This window comes from Rattus norvegicus, chromosome 11 (genome assembly GCF_036323735.1).
Source record: "Rattus norvegicus strain BN/NHsdMcwi chromosome 11, GRCr8, whole genome shotgun sequence".
NCBI lineage: Eukaryota > Metazoa > Chordata > Mammalia > Rodentia > Muridae > Rattus > Rattus norvegicus.
Window position 1 is genome coordinate 64,881,366 of NC_086029.1, and position 22,872 is coordinate 64,904,237.

Consider the following 22,872-nt stretch of genomic DNA (forward strand, 5'->3'; position numbering starts at 1 on the left):
AATGATAACCTGGTCAAGGAAGAAATAAAGAAAGAAATTAAAAACTTTTTAGAATTTAATGAAAATGAAGATACAACATACTCAAACTTATGGGACACAATGAAAGCTGTGCTAAGAGGAAAACTCATAGCTCTGAGTGCCTGCAGAAAGAAACAGGAAAGAGCATATGTCAGCAGCTTGACAGCACACCTAAAAGCTCTAGAACAAAAAGAAGCAAATACACCCAGGAGGAGTAGAAGGCAGGAAATAATCAAACTCAGAGCTGAAATCAACCAAGTAGAAACAAAAAGGACCATAGAAAGAATCAACAGAACCAAAAGTTGGTTCTTTGAGAAAATCAACAAGATAGATAAACCCTTAGCCAGACTAACGAGAGGACACAGAGAGTGTGTCCAAATTAACAAAATCAGAAATGAAAAGGGAGACATAACTACAGATTCGGAGGAAATTCAAAAAACCATCAGATCTTACTATAAAAACCTATATTCAACAAAATTTGAAAATCTTCAGGAAATGGACAATTTCCTAGACAGATACCAGGTATCGAAGTTAAATCAGGAACAGATAAACCAGTTAAACAACCCCATAACTCCTAAGGAAATAGAAGCAGTCATTAAAGGTCTCCCAACCAAAAAGAGCCCAGGTCCAGACGGGTTTAGTGCAGAATTCTATCAAACCTTCATAGAAGACCTCATACCAATATTATCCAAACTATTCCACAAAATTGAAACAGATGGAGCCCTACCGAATTCCTTCTACGAAGCCACAATTACTCTTATACCTAAACCACACAAAGACACAACAAAGAAAGAGAACTTCAGACCAATTTCCCTTATGAATATCGACGCAAAAATACTCAATAAAATTCTGGCAAACCGAATTCAAGAGCACATCAAAACAATCATCCATCATGATCAAGTAGGCTTCATCCCAGGCATGCAGGGATGGTTTAATATACGGAAAACCATCAACGTGATCCATTATATAAACAAACTGAAAGAACAGAACCACATGATCATTTCATTAGATGCTGAGAAAGCATTTGACAAAATTCAACACCCCTTCATGATAAAAGTCCTGGAAAGAATAGGAATTCAAGGCCCATACCTAAACATAGTAAAAGCCATATACAGCAAACCAGTTGCTAACATTAAACTAAATGGAGAGAAACTTGAAGCAATCCCACTAAAATCAGGGACTAGACAAGGCTGCCCACTCTCTCCCTACTTATTCAATATAGTTCTTGAAGTTCTAGCCAGAGCAATCAGACAACAAAAGGAGATCAAAGGGATACAGATCGGAAAAGAAGAGGTCAAAATATCACTATTTGCAGATGACATGATAGTATATTTAAGTGATCCCAAAAGTTCCACCAGAGAACTACTAAAGCTGATAAACAACTTCAGCAAAGTGGCTGGGTATAAAATTAACTCAAATAAATCAGTTGCCTTCCTCTATACAAAAGAGAAACAAGCCGAGAAAGAAATTAGGGAAACGACACCCTTCATAATAGACCCAAATAATATAAAGTACCTCGGTGTGACTTTAACCAAGCAAGTAAAAGATCTGTACAATAAGAACTTCAAGACACTGAAGAAAGAAATTGAAGAAGACCTCAGAAGATGGAAAGATCTCCCATGCTCATGGATTGGCAGGATTAATATAGTAAAAATGGCCATTTTACCAAAAGCAATCTACAGATTCAATGCAATCCCCATCAAAATACCAATCCAATTCTTCAAAGAGTTAGACAGAACAATTTGCAAATTCATCTGGAATAACAAAAAACCCAGGATAGCTAAAGCTATCCTCAACAATAAAAGGACTTCAGGGGGAATCACTATCCCTGAACTCAAGCAGTATTACAGAGCAATAGTGATAAAAACTGCATGGTATTGGTACAGAGACAGACAGATAGACCAATGGAATAGAATTGAAGACCCAGAAATGAACCCACACACCTATGGTCACTTGATTTTTGACAAAGGAGCCAAAACCATCAAATGGAAAAAAGATAGCATTTTCAGCAAATGGTGCTGGTTCAACTGGAGGGCAACATGTAGAAGAATGCAGATCGATCCATGCTTATCACCCTGTACAAAGCTTAAGTCCAAGTGGATCAAGGACCTCCACATCAAACCAGACACACTCAAACTAATAGAAGAAAAACTAGGGAAGCATCTGGAACACATGGGCACTGGAAAAAATTTCCTGAACAAAACACCAATGGCTTATGCTCTAAGATCAAGAATCGACAAATGGGATCTCATAAAACTGCAAAGCTTCTGTAAGGCAAAGGACACTGTGGTTAGGACAAAACGGCAACCAACAGATTGGGAAAAGATCTTTACCAATCCTACAACAGATAGAAGCCTTATATCCAAAATATACAAAGAACTCAAGAAGTTAGACCGCAGGGAAACAAATAACCCTATTAAAAAATGGGGTTCAGAGCTAAACAAAGAATTCACAGCTGAGGAATGCCGAATGGCGGAGAAACACCTAAAGAAATGTTCAACATCTTTAGTCATAAGGGAAATGCAAATCAAAACAACCCTGAGATTTCACCTCACACCAGTGCGATTGGCTAAGATCAAAAACTCAGGTGACAGCAGATGCTGGCGAGGATGTGGAGAAAGAGGAACACTCCTCCATTGTTGGTGGGATTGCAGACTGGTAAAACCATTCTGGAAATCAGTCTGGAGGTTCCTCAGAAAATTGGACATTGAACTGCCTGAGGATCCAGCTATACCTCTCTTGGGCATATACCCAAAAGATGCCTCAACATATAAAAGAGACACATGCTCCACTATGTTCATCGCAGCCTTATTTATAATAGCCAGAAAATGGAAAGAACCCAGATGCCCTTCAACAGAGGAATGGATACAGAAAATGTGGTACATCTACACAATGGAATATTACTCAGCTATCAAAAACAACGAGTTTATGAAATTCGTAGGCAAATGGTTGGAACTGGAAAATATCATCCTGAGTGAGCTAACCCAATCACAGAAAGACATACATGGTATGCACTCATTGATAAGTGGCTATTAGCCCAAATGCTTGAATTACCCTAGATCCCTAGAACAAACGAAACTCAAGACGGATGATCAAAATGTGAATGCTTCACTCCTTCTTTAAATGAGGAAAAAGAATACCCTTGGCAGGGAAGGGAGAGGCAAAGATTAAAACAGAGACTGAAGGAACACCCATTCAGAGCCTGCCCCACATGTGGCCCATACATATACAGCCACCCAATTAGACAAGATGGATGAAGCAAAGAAGTGCAGACCGACAGGAGCCAGATGTAGATCGCTCCTGAGAGACACAGCCAGAATACAGCAAATATAGAGGCGAATGCCAGCAGCAAACCACTGAACTGAGAATAGGTCCCCTATTGAAGGAATCAGAGAAAGAACTGGAAGAGCTTGAAGGGACTCGAGACCCCAAAAGTACAACAATGCCAAGCAACCAGAGCTTTCAGGTACTAAGCCACTACCTAAAGACTATACATGGACTGACCCTGGACTCTGACCCCATAGGTAGCAATGAATATCCTAGTAAGAGCACCAGTGGAAGGGGAAGCTCTGGGTCCTGCTAAGACTGAACCCCCAGTGAACTAGTCTATGGGGGGAGGGCGGCAATGGGGGGAGGGTTGGGAGGGGAACACCCATAAGGAAGGGGAGGGGGGAGGGGGATGTTTGCCCGGAAACCGGGAAAGGGAATAACACTCGAAATGTATATAAGAAATACTCAAGTTAATAAAAAAAAAAAATTTATCCCATCACCTGATGGCTTTACTGAGGGATTCTCTAGGATTAGTTCTAATTCTGAAAGAGCTCCAGAATACTGCAGTGAAGAGAAGCCGTCCAAACTCCTTTTGGTCAGCATTACCTAAAGAGTAAACCACACACAGATACCAAAAAGACAGAAAGCCAGTGATTTATATTCTCGATGAGTGTAGGTGAAATGGTATCCGTGGAGCGCTAGTACTTGGCAACACACCAGGATTACATGCCACAGCTGAGTGAGGCCAGCCCAGAGACTCAGGGATGGGTCAACAGCAGTCAGTAGCTAAGGACAGTACCACACAAGAACAAGATCGAGGTCCAAAAGTGTGTGATCACTGTTGATCCATTGAAAATAACACAAAGCAAAATTTAAAAAGCAGTAAGACCTAACATCCACTCACAAATTATTTTAAAGCCTCAAAGACAGGTATGAACTGAACATTTCTCAACATCCTTAGGTATCAATGAGAAACTCACAGTGCTTTACTAAATGAGGGAAGGCAGACACTGTTTCTCTCTGGGTTAGAGATAAGATAATGATGTCACTGTCATTAATTTTATTTAAAGCATTGCTGGAGGTATTAGCAAGAACAACTAGACGGGAGAAAGAAGGAGGAGGAATGGAAAATGGAAAAGTATTTGATTTTATTGGCTGTAAACCTAAATATCATCACTAAGCTGTCAGAAGTTTTAAACTCATTCATTAAGATCGCAGGATATAAAATTAACCTACAAAGAAGGTTTGTAAAAGCAAAAAAATAATACCCTGATTAAAAAATCTTAAAACAATGCTACCCATAATAGCTCAATAAAATAAATATTTAGGTATACATTTAGCTAAAGAAGTAAAATAACTCTACCAAGGAATTTATAAGATAGAAGGATCTGGGCGGAAGCTCAGTGCTTAAAGAGTTTTCTGTACAAGGAGGAGGACTTCAGCCCAAACCCCAGAACCCAGGTTAATTAGAAAAAAGAAAGGCAAATGTGCCACACACGTGCTCCGAGCCCTGGGGGAGAGTGGGTGTTGAGAGACAAGCCAGGAAGCCTAGTCTAGTTGATGAATTCTAGGCTAGCGAGAGAGCTCATCTTAAAATAAATAACACTGGATTTCCTCAAGAGCAACACTTGAGCTTGCTTCTGACCACTACATGCAAACAACATGTATACATGTGCCCTCCTCTTTCCACATGAACACATCTACATATACTTGTATACACACCCATACATACCTAAGACATCTACAAAACCCTTAGGGAAGAGCACAGAAAGTTGGAATAGGATTTCATGTTCATAGAATGTAATAATACTGTCAAAACGACTGTATTAACAGAGAGATCTATACACTTGGTGTAATTCCCATCAAAATACCAATGACTTTCTTAGTGGAAATAGAAAAACAATTTTGACCTTCATATGGAAGCAGTTTGAAAAGCAGCCAATGGAACGATGAGGTATGTATGTACATGGGATAGAGAGAGGAATTATGCTAATTCCAACTTCAAAGCATAAGGTGAAGCTACAAAGACCCAAAGAAGATGCTCCTGGCATACAAACACACCAGAAACTGACCCTCATCCACACAGCCAAATGACCTTTGACACAGAGACCGAGAACAGAGTGGAGAGATGCTCAACTCTTTAGTAAGTAATGCCATAAAACAAATTAGACACACTCAGAAGAATGTCACTTGATCCTTCCCATTCGACATACAAAAGAATCCACTCAAAATCTATCAAACCCTGAATGTAAAATTGGGGACTACAATATTGTTAAAACATTTCAAGATAATGTGTGGGAAATGGTGGTTTTTTTTGTTTTTGTATTCATTGTGTGTGTGTGTGTGTGTGTGTGCGTGTATGTATGTGTATGTATTTGTGTGTGTGTCTGCATACATGTGTTTATGTGTGTGTATTTGTGTATGTGTATGTATTTGTGTGTGTGTCTGCATACGTGTGTGTATTTGTGTATTTGTGTGTGTGTGTGTGTGTGTGTGTGTTAGATTGATTGGACCCCTTAAACACAGGGAACAAAAGTCAAAATTAACAAATGGGATTGCATGAAATTGAGAAGTCCTGTATAGCAAGGAAAATAAGAGAACTAAGACAACACCTACAGTTTATCCAGAACACAAAAGACACTAAAAAGGCTGAGCCCATGTGGGAAAGTACAATTAAACTAAACAGACACTTCTCAGAAGACGACACACAATGGCCCACAAGAATGTGAAAAAATGCTCCATATTACTAATCACCATGAAAATGCAAATCAAAACTATAATGAGATATCATCTCATCATAGTGAGGATGAATATCATTATGAAGACAAAAGTAACAAATGCTGGCAAGGATGTGGACAAAAGGAGACTCTGTTATACACAGTGAGGGGAATGTAAATTCATATTGCCATTATGGAATTCAGAATGGGCATTCTGCAGAAAAGAATGTACATGTATATATGCATACATATGTAAATTCTGCAAAATAAATATGTAATAAAATTCAACAATTCCACTACTGGGTATATATCCAAAGGACCCCAAAGTTACATTCCCATGTTACTATAGCACTATTCTCAGTTGCTGAAATATATAACCAGGGCAGATGTCCATAGTAGATGAGAATAAAGATAGGCCAGGATTCATAAAGGATGGAATGAATACTATTTACCCATAAAAGGAATAAAATCCTATTATAGCCAGACAAATGGAGCTGGATAGCGTTATGTTGGGTGAAATAAGCCAGGACCAGAAAAGCCAGCAGCATATGTTCGCAAGTGTTGTGGAACTACCGTTCCACCAATTCATTCCCCTTGCTCTGTAGACTTCTCAGTCTCCGGCATTTCGGTTTGTTAATTTCGACTTTTGTTCTCTATGTTTGGGGATCCAATTGTCTGATAAAAGAAGGAGCTAGAGGGGCTGGGGATTTAGCTCAGTGGTAGAGCGCTTACCTAGGAAGCGCAAGGCCCTGGGTTCGGTCCCCAGCTCCGAAAAAAGAACCAAAAAAAAAAAAAAAAAAAAAAGAAGGAGCTAGAATAGTGATTGCTACAGACTGGGAAAGATAGAGAGAGGCACGAGGAAAGAAAGATGTTCAGTCGAGGGCATTTTTATTTTTACCATTTTCCTATAGTAGCACCAGGACGCTTGGAGATTAAACAAGCGGTACTTCAAGATGACAAGAAAAGTACAAGCTCAAAACTCTCAGTACATACAAATGGCATACGTATGAAGAACTGGGCACTGCTGCTGCCTTCGTTTGCACAGTGTGCACACGCAGTGAATAAAGAAAACGCACTGGACCTCCATAAAGATGTGTAGGCATTATGTCATAAAAAAGAAAAAATATTGTGAGTCGTGTATTATGAAGACCGACTACCATCCAGCCCACTGATGCTCACTGCATATATTCATGGAGACACGCAGACAGACAGATACACAGACAGACAGACAGACAGACAGACAGACAGCCCGCTCCTGCTCACCGCATCAACTTGCTGGCTGAGCTTCTGATTTACTTTGCTCACGTTGCTGAGTTTCTCCTCCTCTATGTGCAGATGCTCCTGGGTCTGCTGCTGGGCCTCCTGAGCAGCCTGCACGGCTCTGGTGAGTTTACTGACGTCCTCATGTAGAGACTGCACCTCCTCAGTCAGGTTCCTCACCTGCGGGAAGACGACAAATCAGAGCCAGCCCTGGAAAGCTGGTGTAGCACCAAGGACATCTCTCGCTCTCTCTCATAGCTCAAAATACTCATGAGATATCTAATGTCATCAATGACCATTTAGCCAAGCTCCTGACATACTTTTCCAAACTCTAAATTCACTTTTCTTACACTGACAAAAAAAAAAATAAAGATCCATTATCTGTCATGGTGAGAAAATGGAATATTCTGGTCAATAAAACTCAAAAGAACAATAACTTTATCAGTAAAGGTAAGTTCACATTCCTTTAAGTATCCATTCCTTTATGTATCCAGGGGGAATATGCTGATCATGTCATGCCTCGGTGTCCCCAGAGCCTGGCAGTAAAGGGAGGGTTCCAACAGACAGCACAGGCAAGCTAGAAGCTAGCTATCTGTCCCCTAGGGAGCAACACGAAGTCCTACCGTTTAATCACCTGCTGAATTAGTTTCATCTTGGAGATTAGTTGCTTATCAAATGCTTCATTCAGACTCCTCAATAAAGCCAATGCACGTGTCGGTGCAAACACTAAAACCACAGCTCAAGTGAAGGTAGTTCTCAACCTGCAGGGCCCTGTATCAGATTACGATTCCTAACAGTCGAAAAGTTATACTTATGAAATAGCAATGAAAAATTTTATAATTGGGGGTTACATTCCACAGCAGGAGGAACTGTACTAGAGTCCCAGCGTTAGGAAGGTTGAAAGTCACTGCCTTACCTGGAATGAAGGGAGGTTAAATTTGGTAAGCTGTAAGTTCAAACACATCTCAGAGCACCTTCCAGCAAAGGGCATCGTGTTCGTTCTTTGTATTTCTGTGATTTTATTTTATTTATTAATAATTCCATTCATTTACATCTCAAATGATATCCCACTTCCCGGTTACCCCTCCACCAGCCCCTCCATCCCACATCCGCCCTCCATTCTCCCCTTTGCCTAGATGAGGATGCTCCCCCACCCACCCACCGTCTCCCGCCCCACCATCCCCCTGTGCTGGGGCATCAAGCTTCCCCAGAACCAAGGGCTTCCCCTCCAGTTGCTGTCAGGCAAGGCCATTCTTTGCGACATGTGTATCTGGAGCCATGGATCCCTCCAGGTACACTCCTTGGTTGGTGGTCTAGACTCTGGGAGAAGAACGGGGTGGTCAGGCCAGCCTATGTTGTTCTTCTAATGGGGTTGCAATCTCACTCCGCTCCTCCAGTCATTCTGCCAGCTCCCCCACCAGGTTCCCTGAGTTCCGCCTGAGGGTTGGGGTTCTTACAGGTCCAATAAAACTGTTTTGCCCTGTTGGTTTGCAAGGTCAGTAGTAGTTCATTTGGTAGATTAAATGGGGCTCCATCCATTCAAACGGGAACTCTAAGTAGAGATACAGCTCACCAGACCTTTTACTTTGCTCGGGTTCTGGCTCCTGTCACTGTAAAATTGCAGGCTACTGTATTAATTAGCTTAACAAAGTCCTTCTGATACCCACACCTGATCGGAGCGAAGAATCCAGGCATCTTCGTCTTCCTGTCTTCCTAACGCCCCAGAAAAAGTACCTTGTGCTCCGCGGCACACTTCTCCTTCTCTGACTTCGCCAATATTGTTTCCAGGTCATTGATTTCCTTTTTCAACTCAGAACATTCATCTTCCAGTTTCCGCCCCCTGGCAGTCAGCTCAGAATTTATCTCCTCTTCTTCCTCCACCCGCCCGCCCAGATAACTCCTTGACTCTGGCCTCCAGCTGCATCTAGGATTTAATCAGCGGCTCGCACTGCTCCTCAGCGTTTACCAGGGTCTCTTGCTCCTGCCACGATGAGGAGAAAATTGGTGCCAACAGCTGGAAGTAATTTATCAGCTGGGTGAAAACGCTCCCTAACACAATGCGAGGAGATAATTGCCTGCCCTCTGCCCGGGACTTTTACCTACCTTTTCCCAGGAAGCTGAAATAATATTCCTAGATCGTTGATCCTGTTGTTAAAAAGTAAAGGAGATGCGTGTATTTGGAAGAGCCTTCCATCTTTTAGGCCCCTTCAATAGATTAGGTGACCTCTTCTAAGGCACTTAATAGAATCCTGTGGCCCAAAGAAGCTGACACTCCTCCAGCCATCAGCGACGTGCAGCTTGAATCACAGTTTCAGGACAAATCATTGTGGGCACCTATTTGAAGCTGATGCCTGCTCAGAATACGGTATTTAAACAAAGACTACAAGCATTCTCCCATAGAGAATAAAATATTTGTAGAAAAATTATAATTGCAGCAATCCACTTGTCTAATCTATATTAATAAATTGTGCTGAGGTATGTATTTTTGCTCAGAGGTGAATTTCAAATGCATAAGGTCACCTACAAGTCACCTGTCTAGATTTCACTATTATTTCCACTTAAAATCCTTGTCTTCGGCAAATCCCACAAGTTATACACATACAACACAGAATACACTTCTTTTATCTTGTCCTTCCCTTTGTTTGCTAATTATACGGAGTGATCTATTGTTCCTGTGTGGGAGACAAAATAAAAAATAAAGAAGCACCTTTATAAAATTATGTTTTATTTACATGTATTTGGGTATATGCACATGTAAACACAGGAGACTGTGGAGGCCTTAAATCCTCCCAAAGCAAGAGATGTGGGTGGTTGTGAAGTACCATAAGTGAGAGGTGGAAATTGAACCCAGGTTCTCTACAAGAGCAATACAGTTCTTTTATGCACTGAGCCATCTCTCCAGCACCCCAGTGGCTTTTTGTTATCAAGGACCTTTTTCTAACTTTGAATCTAAGTAACTTCTTTAGAGGTTGTCCTTGTTTATTTCTCTGCTGCTGTGATCAAACACCCTGACGGAAAGCAATTGTTTTTTCTTATATGTGACAGAACATTATTGGGGCAAGCCACAGCAAGAGCTTAAAGCAGAAACAAATGGGAGAATGCAGCTTACTGGTTTGCTAGGCTTGCCTGCTTATACAAGGGCTAACTGCCTAGGGTGGCACTGTCTGCTGTGGGGCGCCCCCTTCCCCTACCCATCATTAATCAAGGGCACACCCTACAGACACATAGACGGTGGCCCAATTTGAGGGAGGCCATTCCTCTGTTGAAGCTCCCTCCGTTCCAAGTGGTTCCAGCTTGGGACAAATTGACAACAACATTATAGCACAGAGGTGATGGTCTGTGAATCAGTTCTCAAAGGTTCTTTGTGAGCAAGGGACTCCTTGCAATTTAACTTCACGTTCTTCTTCTATCACTTATCCTTCCTGTGCCATATGCTAAGTTGGGCAACTTGGTACCTATCCATGTGACTGACTCAAATGATGCTAACTAATTGGACCGAGACCGGAATAAAGTTTAAAAACCCAAACTATTTACAGCCGCCTAGGTAACAGCCGGAGAGAGGGATAGAGTAGCCAATATTCACTGTCACTAAGACCAAGAAGAAAAATGCTAAAGTGGAAATTACAGTGAAGATACCTGGGTATGGTCTATGCAGTGAATGTCAGTAATGTTTGATTTTTGCTTGTCCCAGATGGACACAGAGCTACTGTCTGTTACATTCCATTCAAAATGTATACAGCACCCTGCCACCAACTCTAAAAGGACAATATGGCACCCTCACAGAACCTGTCATCACACAGGATAGGGAGATTTTGGGATCTGCTTTACTTTAAATGTAGGAAGATGTAGCTAACGCAATCGTCATCGTATAAACTCTCAGCTTTAACTGGAATGAATCCATTCAGTCCTGTTGGTGTTTAAAGTAAGTGAAAGATTGCAAAACAATTCTTTCTCCATTTGGTATTCAACCACACCCCTTCAAATGCATTATGAAATGCTTCATAATCTTGTCCACCTTTTCTTCACAGTTATACTTTAAGTCCTGTTAGTCTTCATGCTTTGTCTGGAATCGTCCATGACTCACTCAGCAACCTATTGTGTCTCTGTACAAGATGCATTCATATGTGTCTTTCATACCACTCGGATTGCACAGGCCAGTCCCCAGTGACAGGAAGGATCACAGAGGCTTGGAGGCCAGGCTTCACCCAAAGCTGCCTCACCTTGACAGTCAAGCATGTTGTCAACTGTGATTTCATAGTATGTATAGATCATCAACTGATTTGGACCAAGACTTAGGGATTAAGGTCTTTAACAAGCATCTCAGATAATGCTGGCATGCATGCACTAATATTCTAGAATCACTGCTATATTAAATAAGTCTTAGAAAGAAATGTGAGCACAGAGTTTTTTGAGGAATGTGGCCTGCTAGAAATTGGCAAATAGCAAAAACCTAATTTTGGTCAGCCTAGAATAACAATATTTTTTCTGTTTTCATAAAGCAGCTTCTTCTTCTTCTTCTTCTTCTTCTTCTTCTTCTTCTTCTTCTTCTTCTTCTTCTTCTTCTTCCTCTCCTCTCCTCCTCCTCCTCCCCCTCCTCCTCCTCCTTCTTTTTAAATTAAAGAATGTAAAGGTGGATACAACTTTCTCCTCTCTTTAGGGAGGTTAGGACTCACAGCAATCTAGGAAGCCAGAGGGGACTGTGGGAGTGACTTCATTATCACAGGGGCATACATGATAAAACCAGGACTGTGCGGTCTGGAACATGTGGAGCACAAGTTTAAAGGGTTCTCATTGGACGGTAAACAACATTAGTTAGTTGTTTAAGACAATGATTTTTTGCTTTGGTCAGACATCAGTCTTCCATATAGATCACTCAGATCACATGTTCTGCTTAATAAAGAATATCTAAGATGAGGCATGAAGTGTTTTTTGTTTGTTTTTTTTGTTCTGTGTCCACAAATTTGACACAAAGTCAAGGTTAAGAACTGGTACTTAAGAATTCAATTCGTCAGCAGGAGTGATTTGCAGCATGATGGTAAGATAAGCAAGCAAAATAAAGACAAACAAACAAAAAAAGCAAAACAAAACCCAGAAGAACAAAGGCCCCAGGAAAAATGCATGGGGAAGGGATGTACTGTAATCCTGACAAGCTTACCCAGTACTTTCTAGGGAGCAACTACAATCCTGCTTGTCCCTCTGCACAAGGCGGTGAATGAGATAAGAATTTAAATTTAAATGAAGTCACAAAATAAATAAAATGAGATGAAACTGTGGTGTGCTTTTTTCTTTCTGTGTTTGATGACCATATATGGAATTTAAATGGCACTGGCTTTGCTTCCATTTCCCTCTCAACAGCTTGCTGTGGAAGCGGCTTCCTCCTTCCTGGACTAGGGAGACAGTGTTGCTTTCCACTCCTCCCCAAGAGAGTCTGATTTCTCCAGGGTTTTCTCTGGTTGTTCCCCCATCTTTAGCCCAGCTGTCTCCGTTCCCACTCTCAGACTTAAGAGGCTGAATTCTGAAGGAGCACCTCATTCAAGGCTAGCTCTTCGTACCTGAGAGAGTCCTTCTGTTCCTCTGGATAAAATGGAGCCTGTTCTTAACTCAAGAGTAAACAAAGAAAAGCAAGTTAATTTGGATGAAAAAGGTATTCTTTACATAATAAATATTCATAACATGGGCTTTGTTTTAGGAGTCACAATACATTTTCATTAGTTCTCAAATAATGGCTTATTCGGGATTTTGAGGTCCTCATTTGATGCTGATGAACTCTAAGGGTGATTTTTAGGGTAATATAGGTAATCTGATGAGTTTCCATTATGACTATCTCTAACTAAAAGCTCAGCTCCAGAATAGTAACCATATAGGAAACTAAAAACAGTAGTGTGTATGAAGGCTCAGGTTTGATCACAGAGGGAAGGAGCCCATCCCTGTACCTTAGGGCTATATTTTCATATCCACTAAAGAAGCCACCCAGAGATCTTCAAGCATTTCCATTATTAAAGAAAAGAAATGCTGATCTAGGTCCATCCATTTGCCTGCCCAGACCCAGAAAGACAAACATAATATGTATTCACTTATAAGTGGACATTAGCTGTTAAGTAAAGGACAATCATGCTACAATCCATAGACCCAAAGAGGCTAAGTAATGAGGAGTCAAGATGGAGGACACATGGATCTCCCTAGAAAGGGAAAATAGAATAGATTTCATGGGTGGAGTGGGGGAGGATAGGGATGGGAACAAATGAGATCCGGTTGGGGAACGGAGGGAGTGAGTACTGGGAGAGATGACTGGAATTAGGAGGCATAAAAGGCTGACGTAGAAATCTAGTGCAGGAGAAACTCCTTGGAATCTATGAGAATGACACTAGCACAAAGTCTCCTAGTAATCTCCATTACTAAAGGGCTGTAAGTCAGAACTACCCATCTTCCATAACCAGGAAAGGTACCTAGCAGTAGGACTGGGACATCAATCCAGCCACAAAACCTTTAACACACATTCTGCCCTGCCTTCAAGATGTGCTAGGACAATGGAGGCACAGAACTTGTGGGAGTGGCCAACCGATGACAGGTACAACTTATGGCCCACACCATGAGAGAGAGCCCACTTCTGACAATGCCCATATGACCAGGAACCAGAGGCTGGACAACCTGAGACCCAGAATAGAACCAAACAAAATTGGGAAAAAAATCCATGAAATGATTCCTAATGACATGCTACTGTACTCATAGTTCTATCGCTAGCCCAGTTGTCCTCAGAAGGATATCATCTGGCAACTGATGGGAGCAGATGCAGAGGTCCACAGACAAAGACTAGGTGGTGTCAGGGGAACCCTGCAGAAGACGGGGAGGAGGGATTTTAGGAGCCAGAGAGGTTGAGGAGATCATTAAAACCACAGAATCAACTAACCAGGTAATCTGATGAGGCTCAGATTATAGGGGCTTTATAGGGGCTCATAGAAACTGAAGAGTAAACATGGACCCTATGAGCTAGGTCCTCCCATATACCTTATGGTTGTGTAGCTTGATGTTCTTGTGGGACTCCCAACAATGGGAGAGAGGGGTATCTCTGACTCTTTTGCCTCTGCTTGGAACCCTTTTCCTCTTACAGGCTTGCCATGTCCAGCCATGATATTAGGGTTTGTACTTAGTCCTGTTGTGTCTTGTTAGGCCATGCTCAGTGAATATCCCTGGGAGGCCTGCTCTTATTTTTCCCCCCAAGGAACACAGAGGAGAATTGATCTGGGGGAGTGAAGGGAAGGAAAAGTATATGTATGCAATGTATGAAAGATGAATAAAAGTTTTAAAAAAAAGAAAAGAGAAGAAAAACATTTTAAAAGCTATCCACTCACAGAGAAAGATGTCAAGAAGACAAATGGGAGGAGATCTGTGGAAGAAAAACATCTCGTATTTCAGAAGGCTTGTGTTTGTTTCATTTTTGTCATGGTCCAATGTCACCAGAGTTTCTGAGGTTCATATACTCTAATTGGTACAGAAACGCACAGGTAATGAACACTATGATTCAGTGTTTTTTACGCTACTAATACATATCTTTTCCAGGCTTGGGAGAGAGAGCATAGAAATTCATTGAAGAACACATACTAAATAAATCTAAACATCAGATTCTCTTAGATTATTCATCCCTAAACACTTTCTTATAATCCAAAATTTCAAAACACATACAGAAATTGCAGAGATACATGGATGAATGCCTATAGTAACTGTAGTGCCAGGGAAATGTTAGTGATTCCCCCCAAAACAGACAGGAGCCAATCTGATGTAACCCAGCAGAGTCTTTATTCTATTTCGATCTAGTTGCCCCCTCTAACGTACCACTGTCACGCAGGACGGTTTTGGTAGGGGGAGCCCCGAATGTCTATTGGGGCAAGGCTTTATAGTAAGTAGCAAGTAGGTGGGGGAGCAAGTTAAGTGTGCAAGCACCTGATTGGAAAGCTACTGCAGCCTTTAACATGATTGGTTGGTGCTGGGAGTCATATCATAGATTTAATTTCTGCTCCCCTCTGCATTGGTGGTTGTTAGGCAGGGAATGGCCTTGTAACCTGGGGGTGCAGGTTTGTTGAGGGAGTAACATGGAGATGATGGTCTTGTTGGGGATTAGCCTAGAGACTGGAACTAGGCTTAGGTTTTGTTGAGGAGCTCAACTAGGAAACTAATGCTATGTATGAGCCTGTTAGTTTACCTAAGTTCAAACTTAGGCCAGGGTCTCTAAAATGAAGTCTGAACTTAAAAGATTTGGCTTCTCATAACAAATTTGACTAAAACCCTTTGAGTTAGTTAAACATAAGTAAATTTTATTGTAGATCTTTTGAGTAATATATATTATTGCTATATATGTGATGTTATATATATTATATATCATATATATATATGACATCTCTGACATTCGTCTGTCCCATATTACATCCCAACCACACTTCTCCCTCCCTCCCTCCACTCCCCCATATACTCTCTTCCCAGATCAATATATATATATATATATATATATACATACATATATATATATGATATTACTTTTAAAAACGTACTTTTTTGGGCGAATACTGTGAAGTATGACACTGTTTTGTGTCAACAGCTGAAGTTCTCATGAGGGGTAGCTTACAGTGTTGATCACAATGTTCTGTATGTTATATGTGTTAAATATATATTCGACATAGTTCAGTTTATCAGGACTTAACTACATCAAATATAGAGAACTTTACATGAAAGGGCACCAATGTCTGTAGCAAAACCATACAAATTGAAATAAAAATACAATACTTAAAGTCAAATATTACTAGAATATTTAAGCAGCTATTTAGACAAATCGCTAAAACCTAGAAATTAAAGAAAATAATAAATTCCATGCTCCCAGAGTTGAAGCTTTCTTAATGGTTCTAGGATCCAGCCTGTGGCAGTCCCAGGCCAGGCAAACAGCCTTAGACTCTAGGTCTAACTCTGTGGGTCTATGCTGCAGACCCATCTCAGCATAAGATACCAAGTTGTATCCTTTATAATCCAGTCTCTGTGCCTACCAGTCTGAATGAAGGTACCATGGGCTATCAAAGCTCCAGACTTACTTTCAAGGACTTGATTATGAACTAAAACCATCAAGAGAGAGCACACCCTAGGATGCTAGGGGCAGCCATGTCTGGGGATTCGGCCAACTCTCCTGCCCAGAATCATAGAGTAGAATTGTTCACAAAGACAGTTTAGCAAGAGGATCCTATTTCTTTAATTTCACAACCATCAGAACAATGACTTTACATGGATAATCAAGGAAACATGTTGGACATGGGAGTAAATGAAAAAAAAATATGGTATCAATTTATCCTCAAGAAATGGGGATCTATTTAACACAGGGTAACTAAAAAACTGTGCATATATAACACATAACTTGATAATAGAATTTGATATATAGGGTAGCTAGAGATGTCTAAGAAACAGTCTGATGTAGATTTTTCCAATCCAAAACCAACCCATAAATGTTGGTAGAATTGTTTCTTCAGATGGGCAGAAACTAAAGCAAACATTACAAGTCACACAAAGAATCATGTACTTATAACACAATAAAAAGAACAAAATAAAATGAAGAATCACATATTGGGCAGATAAAGTATAGTAAATATCCTTCAAAAACTTATGGAACAGAACAACTAAACAAAATCAAGTAAGCAATAAATGAAAAAATGAGAAATTCAACAAAGAGATGAAAAACCTTGGAGGCTCAAAGACTGAAGGAGGAGGAGAAAGAGGAGAAGGGGGAAGGTTGACAAAGAGCTAAGGAGGCATATTTGATTTATAAGTGACAAGATCAAGTTCTGAACCACACTTGGGTTTTCTAGAAGATCCAACAGTTCTTTAACCACTAGGCTGTTCCTCAAGCCCTTCAAGTGTCTTTCCCAACCACCTTGGTATAAAATTAGAAATAAAAATAGGAGGGAAAATTTGGAAAAGTAAAAAAAAATGGAGATATTAAATAATTAGCTCCTGTATGACCTGTGCACCAAATAAGAGATCAGAAGGAAGATTTAAAAATAACGAAGTAAATAGAAACATAAGCACAGCTTATCAAAACACATGAGACACATCAAAACCACTTCTAAGAGTTTATTATGATAACTGCCTATATTAAAACAAAAGATGTCAATTGACAGCCTGTGACAGAACTTGAGATACTAGAGTAAAGAAAGCACAAAGTACGCACAAAGTTGGCAGATGGAGACAGGACATGAGAACTAGGTACATAAAAATTATCGGTAAAATACCAGTCACAAATAATAATAAAAATGCCAGTCAATGTTTAGAAAAGATGATGTAGGTAAACATTTAAGTAGACTAGGAAGCACAGAAATAACGTTGCAATACATAAAATTATAAATTAAAGGTGAGAAATTGCAACTAAATACTCATTAAGAGAATGTATAACCAGTTGCTACAGAAAAGATGAGCCAAGGAATTAGATGACAAAATGAAATAAAATTTCTAGCAATACATGATATATCAAGACAGAATCAAAAGTAATACAAGATATGAACATATGAACAAAATAATAAGAATATGAAACCAGTAGTAAAAGACACACCACTACTACCACCACCAACAAAAGCACAAAACTTAATTCTTGAATTCTGTCTTTACCAGCCATTTAAACAATTAATTCCAACCCTCCCTAAATCTTAAAAAAATATTAAACAGGAGTTATCACTTCCAAACTCCTTTTATGAACTCATAATTATTCTAATATCATTGATAAACACAGACACTAAGAAAAAAAGGTATCATCAACCAACAGCATTGAATGAAAGAGGATGTAAAAGTCTTCCAAAATACTTGAAAGCCAAATTCAAAAGTGTGTGAAAAGGATCACACAGTGCTCAGATTTATCTGTAGGATCCAAGAATAGCTCAGGATAAGGAAATCAGTAATGTGATGCACTGTTTTATTTCATTCTCACTGAGCACCATGAACTGGGAATAAAGAATTCATGTTTGTTTACCTTAAGCCTTTGGGTGGATTGGTAAATCCGACTGCTGAGAGGATGTCAACTGCTGAGGTCCTTCTGATTACATCAGGATATGCAGAGGACTCTGCATAGAGAGCTGGAGCAAGTAGACCTATTTAGATGCTGCTACTTATAAAACCACTAATACCAAGGTTTACGCTCCATTTTTATGAATTCTAACCCTAATTTCCTTCCCAAAGGCCCCACATCTTAATAATGGCAATATAGCTTTTGGGATTAAGGAATCAACACATTAATTCTGAGGGGTACATTTAAACAAATATTCATAGAGGCATCAAAATATTTAGGAAAATTCACAATTTTTTTTTTTTTTTGGTTCATTTTTTCGGAGCTGGGGACCGAACCCAGGGCCTTGCGCTTCCTAGGCAAGCGCTCTACCACTGAGCTAAATCCCCAACCCCGAAAATTCACAATTTTTTTATGACAAAGTCTCCTGTAAAGAAGGTATAGAAAGAATTTTCTCAACAGAGTAAGAGCCAAGTATAGTAAAAGGCTTCTGTCAATATCCACAAGAATGAAAGCTTGATTTCCTTTAAAATCATGAAGAAGAGGTATCCACCCTCACTGTACAATTCAACATAGTACTTGAAGTTTTATATAGAAAACTAGGAAAGAAAAGAAATAAAGAACATCCAAATTACAAAATGATCTGTTTGCAGATGATATGAACTAATATGTTGGAAACCCTGTAGTGTAAATATTAAGAAATGGAACACCATCTCATGTTAGTGCCAGCACTGTCAGGCCACATGGCATCAGGAGGGTGTTTCCATCTCTGCAGACTCTCTGGCTTGGAGTTCTTCCTTGAAACATCTCCATTTATCTAGCTAAGTTCCCTTGGCAGGTCATAGCCTCACAAGTCCCATGTGTTATAGTCACAATCCCCAGTAACCCAGAAAAATTAAAACTCTAGAAGCTCATAATTTCTCAATCAGATTTATATCAGTAAATTCTCACTTCACAAAATATTCACACAATAAACGCAGAGCCAATTGATATTGATATAAACTGTCTATCTACAGAAGACAAATTGTCCTGTAATAATCCATCCCTTACATGATATTCATAACTATCTGTGGCTATTTAAAGCCACACAGGGGTGGGTCATCCTTCTCCTCTATCTTCTCTTCTCCTTTCTCTCCCGCCTTTCAAAAACTCTGCCCCGCCTTTCTTTTTCAATACTCAATCAGAGACCTTGTCTTATCTTGTGCCTGCCCTCACCTACACATAGACATTGATCCCCAAATGTAAAGATCAATAATAACTCAATTAGTAAAGTTTTTAGGATTAAAAAAAGTCACCCTATAGTAACATTTTCAGATAGTAACAGTTAATATTCTAAAAATAAATAAAACTATGTGACTTGGCTAGTTTTAATTGTCAACTTGACACAATGTAGAATCAGTTGGGAAGCGAATCTCATTGAGGTATTGTCTACATCAGTTTGGCCTATGTGTATGACTGTAGACAATTATCTTTATTGTGTTTATTGAAGTGGAAGACCCATGGGTGGAACCATTCCCTAGGTTTGAGTCTGTATAGTTCTATAGAAGGTGAATTGAAATATGTGTGCATTTTTCTCCTTCTTCTTGACTGTGGGTGTAATGTTATTAGTAGTTTCAGGTTTCTGTCTTGTCTTCTCCACAATGATAGACTAAACTATAAATGTAAACTAAAATAAACCATTTCTACCTTTAGTTGCTTTTATCAGAATAGTTTATTACAGAAACAGAAATTAAAGAACAAGAGCAACAATAAATACATTCCATTTAGAGTAATATTAAAATTTTAACTACTTAGAATTAAACTAACTAAATAGATGAAAAATTTGCACATTAAACTATGCCACATCAATTAGAAAAATGAAGAATAGCAAACAAATGGAAAAATTGCTTATGTGCATTGAATGGAATTTTTAATAGCATTAAGATCTCTATATACCTAAAGCAATCAATAGATAAACATAATCACTTTTATATGTTAAATGATGTATTTTGTTGAAATATTAAAAATAATCCTAAAATTTATATTAGACAGACAGACAGACAGACAGACAGACAGACACACACACACACACACACACACACACACACACACACACACACACACGCGGTCCTGAGTTGCAAAAGCATTCTTAAAAAACAAAAGAAAGCTGCCAGAATCACATTATTACCAAATTTCAAATCAAACTGAAAATCACAACAGTATTATATTGGCATAAAACTAAGCATCTATACCAATGAAGCAGAATATAAAACCCAGAAATAAATTCATGAGCAACTGAACCTTGACAAGTGTTACAAGATACACACTGCTGTTTGATTGCTGTGAAATGTATTTCAAAGTCAGTAATGTAATTTCTTTATCTTTGTTTGGTTTGTTCACGAAGGCTTTGACTATTTGGAATCTTTCATGGTCAATATAGATTTTAGAATCATATTTTATATTTTGATATAGATAATATCTTCAACAAATGGTGTTGGAAAATTGGATATTCATGCACAGAAGAGTAAATAGGTTCTTATCAATGACATATTTTAGCAACTACAATGAATTGAAGACTAAAAATGTACGAATCAAAACTGTAAAATTACTAGAAGAAAAAATTGGGATAATATTTCTTAACATTAATCTAAGCAATTATTTTTAGTAAGCCTAAGCAAAAGCAGGCAATATAAATGAAATGGTGTCAAATTTAAATGCTATGAACAGCAAAGGAAGCAATGAATTGAGCTTTTGCCACAAAGACAGATTATAAATATATAAGATGATGGATATGTTATTTAGGTTGATTGGAGTAAGTTTTAAAATGACCACATATATTGAAATGCCAAACTACAATCACAATGACCTAACTTTTATTCTCCAACATGGACAAAGAAAACAAAAAGCATGCAAAGTACATGGAAAAAAGGGGAAAAATAGTTCAGATTTAGAATGAATAAACTAGAAAACAAAGAAACAATAAAGAAAACCTGTGACATAAATGGCTGCAAACAAGCAGAAAAGGCAGAGAAACAATGCCAAGCACAAACCTGAAGAAATATAGTAACCATGATCACATTCCAGAAACACCATTGTAGAAAAGTATAGATTCATAACTCATTATCTAAGGGTTTGCCATGTAGCATGAGGACTAGGATTCAGATCTCTAGGACCGATATAAATGGTGTGCGAGCATGGTTGCTATTTGTAATCCTGGTATTTAGGGTGTCTGAGCAGGGCATCCCTATGGGCAAGGTAAACATCTGGACTGGCCTAATCAAACAAGCAAGAGACGCAGCTTTAATACACAGAGGGAGAAGAATGCAGTAGACACCCTCAATTCTGGTAGAAGAGTCACGGTCAAATAGGTTGAACCAAATAGTAAAACCAATGAGAAAAGAAACAACAGATCCAGCTGATTTGATGGGCAAATTCTACCAAGGCAAGGACCAAATAATTGCAATGAACAGTGGCATGTGTTGAAAAGGAAACATTGTCCAGTCCTTTTATGAGATTAGCATAACCTTCATTCAAAAATCAGATGATGTTACAGAGGTAAAGAACATCAAAGGCCATTTTTCATGAATATTGATTCAAACTTTTGATGGTAGCACAACGACCAAGCTCATCACCATAAAGTAAACAGATTCAACAACTTACAGATTGATTTGGCAAATTTATGATTGTCCTAATAGAATCAGATGAAGTTCAAAGATCTTCCCCATAGAAATGTCTAATAACATAAAATGGAAGGAATATCTTCCTCCATGATAAAATAACATTTGTAAAAAGCTATAAAGAATATTACTTTTTAAAGGGAGACAAGCGTTTGTTCCATTATCAAAAATACAACAACGTTAAATTTTTTTGTTTGAAGTCTGAAATGCCATGAGTTGGGTGTGATGGTGAGATCATGGGATTCTCTTAGACCTCTATGGGGGAGTAGATTAAAAGCATTTTTGAAAACATGCAATGCTGAAAGTGTATGTAACTTAAAAACTAACTAGATTGTAACTTAAAACTTAGAGAGATGTCATTCTGAGAGTGTATTTTGGACCAGCCATCAAAGCCTCGTGTTAAGGAGTGGACTACTCTGAGTAACACAGTCTTCAAGAAATATGCTTCTACATATGGAGAAAGAATCAGCAAAATGCCATGAGAAAACTACTTGGATCAGAAAAAAATTAAACTGGAAGAAAGCTAAACTTACTTGAGCTGGAAAATTAACAAATTTTGGAACACCCATGCAACTTTCAAGTCACATGCAATTAAAGTCAAGAATATATCCCTAGACTTATCAGTACTGATACAGAAGATAAACTCCACAACACAGATGCATGTGAACAGTATTATTTGCATGAAGACTAATACCATGCAAACTCATGCTGCCTTTAAAGTTTGACTGTATATATAGTAAAGTAGTAAATTACAGAACTGGCACGATCGTGCATGAAGCATAAAATGATAAACATGTGTCCAGCTCCCAGAGAGGGAGGGAATCCAACATAGACCAAAAAAAATATACAAGGGATTTAATTGTTTTGGCTTTTAAAGAGTTGTCGGGAATTACAGAATGTTACTAATTGATACAGTGTGATGGTG

At 39.1% G+C, this 22,872-nt stretch overlaps 1 protein-coding gene across 3 annotated transcripts in view; it reads right to left on the minus strand.

The window, feature by feature from the left end:
- Myh15l1 (myosin, heavy chain 15 like 1) overlaps window positions 1–22,872 on the minus strand; it is a 121,365-nt gene that overhangs the window by 77,992 nt on the left and 20,501 nt on the right. For all 3 annotated transcript variants that reach the window (XR_010056133.1, XR_005491326.2, XM_063270852.1), the window contains exon 2: window positions 7,269–7,445. Coding sequence is in view for 1 of the 3 variants with exons in the window: in XM_063270852.1 (XP_063126922.1) it covers window positions 7,269–7,445 (177 nt within the window). In the remaining 2 variants the exon portion in view is untranslated. The remainder of the gene's footprint in view (window positions 1–7,268; window positions 7,446–22,872) is intronic.